The following is a 13,821-nucleotide window of genomic DNA, read 5'->3' as shown; positions in this document are numbered from 1 at the left end:
TCTAGCTGCTGGATCCCCACACAGCCGGATCCTTGCACAGCTGGATCCCCGTATAGCAGGGTGCCTGCACAGCTTGATCCCCACACAGCTGGATGCCCATATAGTGGGGTCCCTGAACAGCTGGATCCCCATATAGTGTGGCTCCTGCACAGCTGGATCCTTACACAGCCGGATCCCTGCACAGCTGGATCCCCACACAGCTGGATCCCCATATAGTGGGATTCCCTCACATCTGGACCCTGCACAGCCGGGTCCCCACAGAGCCGAATCTCCATATAGTGGGGTTCCCGTACAGCTGGATCCCTGCACAGCTGGATTCCCGCACAGCTGGATCACCACACAGCTGGATCCCTGCACAGCTGCATCCCCCTATAGCAGCGCTCCCGCACAGCCGGATCCCCGCACAGCTGGATCCACACACAGCTGGATCCCTGCACAGCTGGATCTCCATATGGGGGGTCCCCGCACAGCTGGATCCCTGCACAGCTGGATCTCCATATAGTGGGGTCCCCGCACAGCTGGATCCCTGCACAGCTGGATCTCCATATAGTGGGGTCCCCGCACAGCTGGATCCCCCTATGGGAGGCTCTTACAGCTGGACCCCCGCACGCCCCCCACCTCCACACGGCCGCCCCCCGCCCCCCCGTCGCAGCGCGGGGCGGGGCCGTGCGTGCGCGCGCCCGCCGCCCGCGGCCGGAAGCGGAAGCGGGTCGGAGCGTGCCCGGAAGTGTGTGGGCGGTGGCGGCGGTTCCGGTTCCGGCGGCCGTGCGGGGGAGGCAGCGGCGGCGGCGGCGGCAGCAGCGAGGCGAGCGGCGCGTACCCCGCATCGGCACCGCGGCCCGGGCGCGCTCCGCCGCCCCCCCGCCCCCGCGTCACCCGCCGGACCCGGCCCGGCCCGCGCCGCCCCCGCAGGTGGGTCCCGGTGCCGGGCGCGGCCGAGCCGCCGCCACCGCCGCCCCCCGGCCTCCGGCGGGGCCGCCCCGGGCGCTGGGGCCCGGGGGAGCGGCTGCCGGCGAGGCTGCGGCGAGGAGGGGGACGGTTACCGGACGGGGGGTGGCGGCGGCGGGGGGTGCCGCCGGGAACCGGGAGGTGAAGGCCGCGGCGGGCCCGGTGCCCGGAGGCCTTTGGGGGCGATGCTGCGGGGGGGGGAGAGCGGGGGCGAACGGGCAGCCCCCGGTTACCGGGCGGCGCTCGGGGGGCTGCGGGAGCGCTACGGGGAGCCGTGGCGGGGGAGCCCCCCGGTAACCGGGTGCGTGGGAGCGGGAGGGGGGGGGGGGGCGCACGGTTCCCGGGGAGGGGGGGGGCGGGTTACGGTGTTGGGGAGGCGGCGGGCCGGGCCCGTGGCGGGGGGGCGGCGGGGCCGTGGCTGCCCCGCCCGGGGCAGGGGAGGGAGCGGCGCGGCGGGCGGGCAGGCTGGGGCAGGCCGGCGGGAGGGGGCGGCGGGGCTGTAACGGGAGCCCGGAGTCCGGGCCCGGCCGCCGCCGCGGCGCCTCGGCTCCTCCTGGCAGCCATTTACATACTTTGAACATTTCAAAGCAGCGAAACCCGGCGGGGACCGAGCGGGGACGGTGCCTCCGGGGGGGCTCGGCTGCCTGCCGGGCCGGGGGGGCTGCCCGCAGCCGGCGCCCGGTGCTGCTGTTACTCCCCGGTGCCCATTTTACCCTTTTTTTCTTTTTTCTTTTTTTTTTTTTTTTGGTGGGGGTGCAACCCTTGATTTCCAAAGCGCTGGCAGGTCGCGCTTCCAGCCCAGCTCACCTAAAGCGATTGGAATCAGATGTGCCGTCTCCAGCGGGGATCAGGAGCTGGGATTTTATCCCGCCCCCCCCCCCCTTTTTTTTTTTTCCCCTCGCTGGTACATCTGGGCGAGCTCAGCAGCTTGTGTATTTTGGCAGCGGAGCCCGTCTAGTAACAGAAGACAAACTGTGTTTGGCTTGTTTTGTCTGTCTGACGGCCCCGCCGTGCGGCGTTTCGTTCCCCGAGCAGGAGGGAAACGGGGATTAAACCACCGGCTCTTTGGAAAGATGCACTGGGCTGAATCCCATCGGGGAGACCCCGGGCAGGGTTACAGCTGGAGGTGGTTTTTCCAGAGCGATTCCAAGCGCTGCCCGCGATAATGGCGTGTGGATGTCGCTGATGCCGATTTCCTTCTGTTTCCCAGTCAGCAGGAGGGAGAAAATGAAAGCAGGCTGCAGCATTGTGGATAAGCCAGAAGGAGGAGGAGGTAAGGAAGTCTAAAGGCTGAGTTGTTCAGCTGTTACAAATTCTTTTCCCAGGATAAAGGAGCTCAGGAGGGATTAATTCCACCTCTCCCAAAAGCTCTCTTATGTGGGCAAAAAGCCGTGTGTGAGTGAGGATCGGTCAGATGTTTGCTCGATGGGCTGTCGGCAAGTTTTTAAGAGCGCCAGGTTTAATATGCAAATAAATCTTCCCGGATATGTTTTCTCCGTAAGGATTTGGGGTCCCTGAGGCGGATCCCCTCTGCTCTGGTACAGCTCGTGCCTGGTTTTGTCTCCGTTGCAGCCTGCGATAGCAGTGTGGGTGGCGTTGGAGCGTGATGCGACTTCTTCCACGCTGCTGGAGCCTGAAATTGTAGCCACGATGATTTGGGGGGGGGGGGGGGAAGAAAAGGGAAAAAAAAAAAAAACCCCAAACCCCTCGTGTTAGTAGTTGTGCTGGGAAACTATTCTGAGAAAGCTGAACTTGGCAGTCGCTCAGAAACATCTGCCGGCACAGTTGAATCTGGAGCGGGCTGCCGTGGCTTGAAATAAAGGGGAGCTGAGAGCTGTCTGCCCTCGCCCCCCGACATCAGCGCACCAAATGCTCAAATCTGGATGATTTGCCTTATTTTAGCTGCCTGGAGTCCAAATTGTACGCTGCCTAAAGCTGCTGAGCTCCTTTCTGCTGCTGCTCACGTTTATGTCCCTTTCAGTTTTACTGTTTTGGGGTTTTTTTGTGGTGGTTTAATTCCCCCTCCGGGGAGAGGGGGCTAAAAGGAATCAGAAAATGAGCAGCTAGAGTAGGAGAGCCGGGTTTCTCTGCTTCCACCTTGAACGTTTAGGAGAATTACGGCCCCCAGCGATGCTCTGTGGTCTCACCCTGGCGAAAACACGATAAATAGGCAGCAGAGCTTGGCAGCTGTGAGCTCCTGTTGCTCTCTGAGTGACTTTCGCTTTTTTTGGCCTTTTCCAAGGTTATCATTTCCCAGAGTGGGCTTACAAGACTGAGTCCAGCCCCGGCTCCCGGCAGATCCAGTTATGGCATTTCATCCTGGAGCTGCTGCAGAAGGAGGAGTTCCGCCATGTCATCGCCTGGCAGCAGGGCGAGTACGGGGAGTTTGTCATCAAGGACCCTGACGAGGTGGCCCGACTGTGGGGCAGGAGAAAATGCAAACCCCAGATGAACTACGACAAGCTGAGCCGGGCGCTCAGGTGAGCAGAAGCTCCCACGGAGGCGAGGAGCTGGTAACAAGCCCTCCTTCCATCCTTCCCTGCCTCTTTTGGGCAACTGGTTGTAGATGGTCCCTGGTTCGGTGGCACCTGCAGTTCTGGGAGGTTTGTGTCTTGATTTTGAGTTCTGGGGTGCCACATTGTTCAGGTAGGTCTGACTGTACCTGGGTGTGATGAGAAAGACAGAGGAGGGAGTCCCTGGTTCACCGTGCCCTGTTCTGCACCCCGGTGTAAATTTGCACCCTGGTTCAGGTTGTCATTATCAGAATGGCTTCCTTCCGGGGAGCTCTTCTGCCTCTTTTCTCAGCTTCCATTGCCGCTGCTGGCTTGAGCAATGAAGGTGTGGGAGGAAACCAGAGGTGTTACTCTATTATCACACCATCAAGGGTACCGTTTCAGAGAAAGCAGCTCCCCTTTCTAACAGAATTTGTACCAGTCTCTAGCGCTAAATCTGGGCAAATCAAAGTTCGGCACTGGTCTGAAGGCGAGGGCCTGGACTGGGTCTTTCCCGAGCCCGGAGGACAGGAATTTGGGTAATCTTAAGGACACCCTCTGTCCCCTTGCGTGAGACAGGGGGTGAGCGTTCCTCACTTTGCACTTTGTAACTCCAAAGCCTCCAGTACGACTTTGCCCTCTGTTTAGACCCTTCCTTAGGTGGTTGGGGTTTTTTTCCCCCGTTATTGCTGTATATTTTGAAGTTAGACGGTGGAAAACTAGCATGACCCTCCAAATATTTCAGCATTTCAAGCCTGTCACCTGCAAGAGCGGCTGGGTTCCTGACAGGTTCTGGCATTATCAGTCTGTAACATGGACTTCGCTGCCTTACGCCCTGTGATACCTCCTGGGTGGAGCTGACAAAGACAAACAAGGCAGCAAACACGAGAGTCTCGTACTGGAACAGGAAGGAAACAATAAATTGAATGGCACCGGGGCTGTAATTGGTACATGGGAGTGGAAAATAGCCTCCACCTGCCGACACAGATCACGTCTTGGCATCTCGATGCCCAGTGTGACAGCAATGGGACAAGGGCACTGCAGGTAGCAGCAGCCACCCCAGCTGGGGACCTGTGGCTCCTTCCCTCCGCCTGCTCGGAGCGGGCGCTGCTTTGTTTGGTGTGCGCTGTGGCAACAGGCACCCTGCCTTGATCTACCCCCTAAGGACAGAGAATGGTGGCGATGATCCGCGCGTTACACCTTTGTTTGGACACCAGTGGTTAGGAGGCTGAGGACAAACAGTGGTGGTGTAAGCGGGGAGGAGGCTGCGGTGGGGATTATACCCGCTGTCTCTGTGGCAGAGTCCTCCTGCCTTGGTTTGGTGCCGTGAAGGTGAGGAAGGGGTGGGGGGCTGGCTCCCAGTGCCTGCCCTCTGCAGCCCCTGATCATTTTGAATCCTAAGGTGCAAATGGGTGAACAAAAGGGAAGCAATTTGCTCACAGGCACGAGAGCAGCAGAAACCAGCTCTCCCCATTTCCAGCCTGATACCCGGTACGCTGTTACAATACCCTGAGCCCTGAAACTGGCAGAAATAAAACCCAAATCTGAGCTCATCTGGGTAATTTGGTCTTTTTTCACTCAGCTCTGCCGCTGCCCTGGGTTTTGTTCTGCCCCAGCCCAGGCGCACATTCCCCTCTTGCGGGTTCTGTCTCTTAGCACAGGTTCAGCTGAACGTTCCCTTCCCGTTCTGGGTCCCGTAACGTTCCCCCGGCAGTCGCAGCCCACGTGGAGCGACCGCCTGTTTCGCTGGCTGCAGGGCACTTTGCAGATGGGAATAGGGATGTCGTGCCAGCGCCGTGTGGGATGCTTGTACGAGACCCCCCAGCCCGTGGCACTGGTCCCAGTTTGGACAGGGGTGAGAACCAGCACGTACAGGCTTGGCCTGTTGTTCAGTTTTCGCTTCTTTTCAGGATCTCACCTTTTCCCACATGTTCTAAGGGACACAGTGACCTGTAGGTTTGAAACCTCCTGCTAAAGAACGGGCTGTAAAAGGGGAGTGGGTGTCGTTCGGAAACTTCCCTCTCAACTAATCATTTCTTGCATCAATAATGTAAATTCTCGGGGTGACTTCATTTTTGTAGGTACGTCAGGGGTGGACGTTGATGGCCCTAAAGGAAACGGGGCCCTTAAGCCACCGTGCACTTTGATCGATCTCTTTTAACTTATTAACAGATACTATTACAACAAGAGGATTCTCCACAAGACAAAAGGCAAAAGGTTTACCTACAAGTTCAACTTCAACAAGCTGGTGATGCCCAACTACCCGTTCATTAACATTCGGCCTAATGGTGAGTGGGGAGGGGGGGCTGCTGCTTTTAACTGGCGGGGCTCCTGGCGTGTGGAACAGCCCCTGCAGACCCCTTATCAGTCATCTCCGCCAGGGCAATCAGTGCTGTTGTGGTGGGAATGCCTGGACCTTGATAAAGCCTTATCTTGGGGCTCTCTTTCCCTCGGGTTTGTCACAGACGCAGCTGTGGTTGGCTTTGGCGGGGAGGGGGGAGACTGGAGGCATTTTGGTTTCCTCTTCGAGTTCGCTCGCCTGCCTTTATGGGTGTTGCAGGTTTGCTTTGCTCGCTGTCGTGGCTGTCCTTGGGCTAAGAGGGTTTTAGCTCTGTTGCAGGGACCTTGCCTCACTCACATGCTCCTAACGTAAGTTTATGGTGCCATATAAATGTGACCCTTCTTGACAAGGAGCTTAGAGGTGCACGGCGAGGCATGCGGGCGGGCGCTGTCGGAAAGTTCACAGCTGAACAGCAGTTTGCTCTCCTTGGTTCTGTGAAAGCCACTTGTTTGCTTTGGGTTTGCTCCTTTTCAATCAAAAGGAAATTTTTTTCTTAACCAAATTCTACGTAGAGTTGAGAGGAACGTAATAGCGAGCGCAGTTTCCAGAGGAAGAGCAGTAACTTAGCCGAGTTTGACTAAAATCACAGGTATTTCTCGAGCCTCCCTGCGGCAGAACAGCCTGCTGACATTCAGGATCACGAAAGAGAGTTTGGGAATGGAGCGTTAATTGTTCCCTTTTCATCCAAAAAGGCCTTTGAGTCTCTTGCCAGGAGTAGTAGCAGGAGTTCGCTCTGGGTTTGTCCCAGAGTCAGCAGTACTGCTGTGGTTTCTCTGGAAGAGGGTCTTTTGTTTGCAAGACGCTTTTTGGTGGAGTCAAGTCCCGCCCCCCCCCCCCCTATAGCTAGATTTCTACAGCTGGGGTGATTGCCTCCGTAACTGCACAGCCACCAGGCAGTCAGGGAAACGAGTGGCCATTGAGTCCATCAAAAAAAAAAAAAAACAAACCAAAAGAAACAAACCCAAAAAACTCAACCACCACCTTCTGGAAGTCATTACAGCGAGGCCTGAGACTGCAAAGTCACACTTTCTTTGCTGCAGAACGCAGAGGCGCCTGAACCAGCCTTTCTCCCAGCACTGTGCGCTTAGTTCTCACCTCGTGAAGAGCGCCCCAGGGGGAGCCTTGAAGATTTGTCTGGCAGGGAGAGAGCAGGGGAAGAAAATGGGGCTTGAATGTTGACTCCGAAACCCCAGCGGCTGAGAAAAACAACTTACATGTGGGCAAGAGTATTTCTCACCGGTGCTGGTGTAGCCAGTGCCTACGTACGGTGGTGACTGCTCGTTGATCTTGGCAGTTGAAGCGACCTGCATCCCACCCTGCTCCCTGGGGAGTCCCAGCTTCGTTTCAAGGCATTGTCTTCTAAGCCAAACGGGGCTGGGAGAATGGAAATAATTCATAAAGGCGTTCTGCTTCACCTGTGGGGGACACGCTGCCTTTACGGCAGCGAGGAGAAGGCAGTGTGTTCTTCAGGAGTCCTTAGCCAAAGCATGGGGGTGTAAGATGTAGTACGAAGCTGCGCTGCAAATCTATAATTACTTGCAGCAACGAGTCTGGGCAGTTCCAGCTCAATATTGCTCACTGCTGTTCCTTTTCCCTGTTTGCAGCCACTCCCTCCTATCTCTGGGGCATGCATTTAAAAAAAGAAGTTTGGAGAACTGGAATGCACTTGTCTAATTACAACCTGTTTTCTTTCCTTCTGGCTGGGATGGGGGTTGGGATATCAAACCTGTTTGGGGCACTGGAATCAAGTTTCTTCTCCCGGCTCTCGGTGGCGGGGTTTTGAAGGGAAGGGAGAGTCAACGGGTGCGCTGGGGAGGTGAGGGAGCAGGTGGAAGGATTTGCCTCAATATGGCTCGTTACGGCACGAGTAAGTCGTAGCCAGGCGCCTCCGTAGGCACAGCGGTGGAAGAGGAGCCAGGGAGAGCTGGCAGCGTTGCTGGCAGGAGTGGTGGAGAGCAGACTTCTTCCCAGCAAAGCACAAATCGGTGACTTTCAGTCAGCCCCGAGAGCTTGAGGTTTAACCAGCAGCGCTTCTGCCGGTGGCGCTGGAGCGCGATTGCTTAACTGTGCTCCTCACGCACCCGCGTGGAGACGTTTTCTGGTTAAACCGGAGCGAGGAGGTCAGAGGAGGGCGGCTGAAAGTGGAAGTTGCTTCAGTGGCCTTGGAGGGTGACAAAACCTTGGCTGGGGCGAGGTGTGGAGGTGGGCAGAGGAGACGGGAGCCGTGCAGGGGAAGGGAGCAGATGGGGAAGGCAGCTCCCAGCTCGGCAGCGGCTGCGTTGTTGGTGGCGCACGCACGGTATTTTTGTGTTAGTCTTCCAGACGCCCGCGGGCACAGCCCGAAAAGCAGCTCTTTACCTGTGCTTTAACTCCCTTGGCGACTGCGCTCTTTAACTCTCTCCCCTACCTTTTTTTTTTTTTTTCTTCCCCCCCCCCAGGTGTTGTGCCACAGAGCGCTCCTCCCGTCCCCACAGCTTCATCCCGCTTCCATTTCCCACCGCTGGACAGCCACTCTCCCACCGAAGATGCCCAGCCCAGCCGTTTCTCCAGTGCGTCCCTGGTCCCATCCAACCCCGAAGCGTTGGGTGACGGTGGCGAGAGGAAGCCAGACATGCCGGAGCTGGAGGACGGCTCCTCGGATTGGCGCCGTGGCGTGGATCTCATGGCCTCGCGCAACGCGGTGGGCGCCGGTAGCGTCAACCACCAGAAGCGCAAGCCCGATATTATGCTCCCTCTCTTCACCAGGCCCGGGATGTACCCGGATCCTCACAGCCCCTTCGCCGTGTCCCCCCTGCCAGGGCGTGGCGGGGTCTTAAACGTCCCGATCTCTCCTGCCTTGTCCCTGACTCCAACCATTTTCTCCTACAGCCCCTCTCCGGGCCTCAGCCCCTTCACAGGTAGCAGCTGCTTTTCTTTTAACCCTGAAGAAATGAAACACTACCTGCATTCACAAGCTTGCTCCGTCTTCAACTACCACCTGAGTCCGCGGACTTTCCCCCGCTATCCGCTCATGGTGCCACCACTACAGTGCCAAATGCCCCTGGAGGAGCAGCCCCAGTTCCCCATCAAGCTACAGCCTCCCCCCGTGGGGCGCAAAAACAGGGAGAGACTGGAAAGCGCCGAGGAGCCGGCGGTCCCCCAGCTGGCCACCCCTCCTCCCAGGGTCAAGGTGGAGCCCGCGATGGACAAGGAGGCAGAGTGTGAAGAGCCAGCGGTGAAAGGAAAAGACAAAACTGAGCGAGAGGAAGGTTCCAGCGCGGCAGCCAGCCTGGAAGAAGAGAAAGCACCTGTGTTTGCCAGACCGGCTGCCCCGTCGTGGCACCCAGCCCCCCCCGGCACCCACCCAGGCCGGCTTCTCGGCTGAAGAACCCCAGGAGCAAGGGGAGAGCAGCGGGGAGAAGTCATCCCGGGAGCCTGCCGGAGAATCAGGGGCGCAGGAGAAGAGAGAGGACGCCCTGATGCCTCCAAAGCTGCGTCTCAAGCGCCGCTGGAACGGTGACCGGCAAGCGGATGTCCCCGAGGAGCGTCAGAACGGCCGAGTCCACTGGAACGGGGCGCTGGGCAGCCCGCACCTCGCGGCGGCTCCCAAAGCCGTGACGGCCACGGCTGCCTCCGACACCTAAGGCCGGGGGAGCCTTGCGGTCCGTCTGCGCTGCAAACATCCGTGTATTTATGTAGCAAGGTTGCAGAGCGTGGGGGGCGGGCGGGGGGCTGGGGCTAGCCTGGTTTGGTAATTCTAGAAACTAGGGGGTTTGTGTTCTTTGTTTTCCTTGTTGAATTGCAGGTGAGACGCGGTTGTCTTGCTCCGATTAGGAGAGGCGAGGGAAGCCGGCCGCCCTTGTGCGCAAGCTTCACACCTTGCACGAACTCCAGCGGGGTTGAGGCCTCCACCGGGACGGAGGAACTCCAGACACGGTCTATTTTCTATGCGCTCTAGTATTTATAGAAGCAGGAATCTCTGAATTCATCTAGTTCCCTTTTTTATATATATATATATATATATATATATATACACGGAGCCTGGTGCGATGGTGGGAGAGGATTTCCTGCCCGTTCGAGATGTGCTGTGCATCAGCCTCGGGAGCCGTCTGTATTTTTTTTTTTTTTTTGGAGGGGGGGGAGGAATCAGGGGGACGGGACGAGGAATTATTGCACTGTCTGTGGAGCGGGGAAGGTTGCGGAAAAAAAACACAACTCAGAAAATCACCGGTGCGCCAGCAAGGTGGGACGCTGCTGGAGAGGGAGGCGCGTCCCCAGCAAGCGGATCTCGGGGCCGGGGGAGGGGGGGGAAGCGCTTCAGGAGATGTTAAGTCGTCCCTTTCGCCTTTCTGAAATACTGCAGAAGCCATGAGCAAAATATTTAAAAAAAAAAAAAAAAAAAAAAAAAAATCTTTCAGGGAAGGGAGCGGGGTGAGAAAAAAAAATAACCTAATGCCTTTAATATACGCATTAAAATGTACCCTAGGTTTTTTTTTTCTTTTTTTTTTCTTTTTTTTTCCTAATTGTCTGGGTGGAGTTGGGAGTGATTGGAAGATTAACACTGAAATGCTTGTGGTGAGTTCATAGAGAAGGAATGACAGGAGCTTTGTTAAATCTGATTTCCTTTGTTTGGTTCCCCTATCACTTTGACTCATGCCTTAACTACGCGGACACTTTATGCGAGCAGGGTTCTATGGACGGGAGCAGCCAGAGCCGGACGCGTTTGGCCGAGGTCGGGTTTTTCCCGAGGTTTTTGGCTTGTGCCTGATGATGGAGAAGTGCTGGAGAAGCGCGGTGGTGGTGGTGGTTGCGGCTCGGCGGCTCCGTTGCCGCAGGCTGGGTCGAGGCACGGGTTCGCAGTGTAAATCTCGCTGTATTTTTGCTGTAAATCTGCTCTTTCCCTACGCAGCTGCGTTTGTCGTTAGGCTGATTAACTTAGAACTCTGGATTCCGTTGAGGAATGCGCTCGTCTCCCACCGCGGCGGGGGACGAATCCCTAACTGATTCCTTGAAAGGAGCTTGGAAAGACCCGATCTCCACGGGGATAGAGCCGTGTCTCCGGAGAGCAGCTGATTATTCACGCGATCGTAGGCGAGAGGCGTGCGCGGGCAGATTCCTTCAGTCGAGGACTCGGGAACTGTCGGAGGAGGGCAGGGAGCGCGTGTGCGAGCACAAAATTCTTTGCCAACGTTCGTAGGCAGAGAGCCGGGGCTGCTCGGGAGATGCCCAGAGGAGATGCTGGTGCGTGGTAGCCGGGGGATGCGGGAGCTGTGAGCCGCTTGCCTGGGCGAGCTCGGATCCGGCACCTGGATTGACCTCCACGGTCAGAGCCCGAGCGTGGAGGAAAAAGGGGGGAAGGAACCCCTCAATCCGGCCCCGGAGAGGGTGTCGGCGAGTGAACTCAGGAATTAGAAACACGAGGCCTTTCCCATCCGTCATGCATATCGTCACCCCCCCTCGCGCCCAAGTGCCGGAGCCCGCGGGCACCGCTCCCGTTTGGGGAGGGGGCCAGGGCAGAGGTGGGGGGGGGGGGGGGAAGCTGCCCTTCTCGCCCTTCGTTTAAGGCAAAAAAAAAAAAAAAAAAAAAAAAAAAGTTGAACTGTTGTTTGGCTTTAAAAGTTTGTAATCGGTTGGGGGGGGGGGGGGGCCTGGGGAGGGGAAGGGGGTGTTGTCTTCATAGCCATTGCACTGCAAACCGGGAACTCCGCGTTCAGGGATAAAGGACTCAGGTTCTCAGGACAACAACGGACCAGTGACCGGCTGCGGGTGATGGGCTTCGCTTTTTGGGGGGGCGGGGGGCTGGCTGGGCCCCCCCCCCTCCACCGTCACCCACGTCCCCCACCAGCTCCGGGGCTCACCTCGGTGTGAGGCAGGGGGGCTCCTCCCGACCAGACTTAGCAGCAGCCTCGGAGGAGGGCGCTTATAAATACATTTTAAATAAGAAAACGCCACAAAAAGAAAAAAAACAAAAAAAACACACACGAAAAAAAAATTATATATATTCCGATGTGCCAAAATATTTAAACTTGTAAAGTTTAAATGGGTGAAATCTCAACGTCCACCTGTATTAACTAATCAAGAGCATGTTAATGTTTAAACCATTTTTGCTTTGTTTAGTCATAGAGAATCTGTAGGAAAGAGACTTTAAGCGGACAACCAGCAGTCAGCCAGGATTTTGGGGGGAAAAAAAAAGGAAAAAAAAAATCTATATAAAATAAATAAATCCCGCTCCAGATGGGGCAGGGAGGATCGGCCACGCGTCTCCCGGCGGTGGCGGAGCGAGCCTGGCAGAACTTCACCGGCTGCGGAGTCGGAACGAGCCCCGGCGTGTCCCGTCCCCGATTCCAGGGGAGAGGAGGAGGAGGATGAGGATGAGGAGGAAGAACCCCTCTCCAGAAGCATTAACCTCGGCGGCCCAACGCGTCGCCCTCGTCGCCTGCGGGAGGTTCCACCCGTTGCTCGGTTGTCCCTTGTTTTTATTTATTCCATAATTATGGTTTTGTTTTTAAAGTAACTTTTTTGTGTGGGGGGGTGGGGGGGGTTGTTTTTTTTTTTTTTGTCTTACGGATCCTGGTGGGTTTAAGAACACTGAGTTTCTTCTTTTGGTTTGAAGTAATCGTAATCAGATTGTTTTTTTTAAAAAAAAAAAATCGATTTTTAGAGTGCTTTTAAGGAGAAAGTATTTACCGATAGGATTATTTTGGGGGGGGGGGGGGGGGTGTTGGTTTTTTTTTGATTTTTTTTTTTTAAAAAAAAAAACCAAAAAAAAACCAACGAATCACTTTTCCTGAGGCATGTTCTTTGACTTTCCTAGAATCAATTCAGCAGGGATTAGTTGTGGATGCATACACGTACGGCGGGGACATGGTTAGCTCGAGCTGTCTGTCCACGGAGAGCAGGATGGAACGTGTGTGTATATGTACATAACAATGTAAAGTAGTCTTTAAAATACTCCATTGTGCAGTGCCTTTAGACGTTCCACTTTCTATAAAGTCTTCAAAAAAAAAAAAGGTTGCATATATATATTATATATATATGATGTAATGTTATAGAAATATATGTATAATATACATATTTTTTTTCCAGGGGTATCTGATAGCTCTGTATTTTGTTATGGAAGTTGAAAGAAAAAAAAAAGAAAAAAAAAAAAAAGTATTTTACCTCAAATTAAAAAGTTAAATAAACCTTTTAAATAAGCAGTTCTACTGGTCACTCGGTCCTTGGGGGGGTTTCGCTCCGGGGCTGGTGGGTGATGCCACTTGACCAGCATCACCCAAGTTTTTCCTAGAGCCAAGGCCGCCCCCGGATCCGCTGCGGATCAAGATGCTCTTGGCTGGATTTTTGGAGAGGGAGCTGACCCACCGCTCCCACCGCAGCATCCCAAACCCCTGTGGCATTTTTCCAAGGTAACACATCCCAAACCCCAGCGGGATTCTTCCCAAGATAACACATCCCAAATTCCCACAGGATTCTTCCCAAGATAACGCATCCCAAATTCCCACAGGATTCTTCCAAGATAACGCATCCAAATTCCCATGTTTTTTTTCCCAAGGTTAACGCATCCCAAACTCTCGTGGGATTTTTCCAAAGGTAACGCATCCCAACATTCCCATGGGATTCTTCCCAAGGTAACGCATCCCAAAACCCCTGCGGGATTCTTCCCAAGGGACGCAGTCATCCCAACAGCCGTGTCCCCATCCCTGGGGACCAGCTCTGCGAGGGGACCCGGCGGGGACGGATGGGCAGACGGAGCTTTGCCGGTGGCTGCAACTTTGGGAAGCTCCAAGCGGGATGCAGGGCTGGGATGGCCCCAGCTGCTGGGTTTAAACAAAATTCTTTAAATTTAAGCTAAAGCTGGCTTAAATCCCACCCCGAGGCCAGTGCGGCTTCCCTCTATTTTTTATGGGATTTCTCCAGTGGAAAAGGGGCTGGGATGAAGGGGCTGGGATGTGCTGGCCTGGGGGTCCCCGCTCGGGCTGGGCGGCCACTCGGGGCATTTTTTTTTTAAATTTATATTTCTTCTTCTGAGCATGGGAAGGGATCTGTGTCAGGGGAGGATTA

General features: G+C 55.7%; 1 protein-coding gene and 1 long non-coding RNA gene across 2 annotated transcripts; both read left to right on the top strand.

The window, feature by feature from the left end:
* The first annotated feature begins 730 nt into the window (after window positions 1-730).
* On the top strand, window positions 731-11,787 carry LOC101923808 (ETS variant transcription factor 3). The gene is given in 6 exon segments (XM_055791761.1): window positions 731-912; window positions 2,159-2,221; window positions 3,191-3,428; window positions 5,613-5,728; window positions 8,220-9,109; window positions 9,111-11,787. Coding segments are annotated over 5 exon segments (1,584 nt in total). The 5' UTR covers window positions 731-912; window positions 2,159-2,175; the 3' UTR covers window positions 9,405-11,787.
* A 310-nt stretch (window positions 11,788-12,097) lies between these two features.
* LOC129782852 (uncharacterized) lies at window positions 12,098-12,959 on the top strand. The gene is made up of 2 exons (XR_008744962.1): window positions 12,098-12,222; window positions 12,575-12,959. It is a non-coding gene; the product is annotated as an uncharacterized LOC129782852 (long non-coding RNA).
* Window positions 12,960-13,821: the final 862 nt, after the last annotated feature.

This window comes from Falco peregrinus, chromosome 19 (assembly GCF_023634155.1).
Source record: "Falco peregrinus isolate bFalPer1 chromosome 19, bFalPer1.pri, whole genome shotgun sequence".
NCBI classification, from domain to species: domain Eukaryota; kingdom Metazoa; phylum Chordata; class Aves; order Falconiformes; family Falconidae; genus Falco; species Falco peregrinus.
This window is presented reverse-complemented; position numbering and strand designations above follow the sequence as displayed.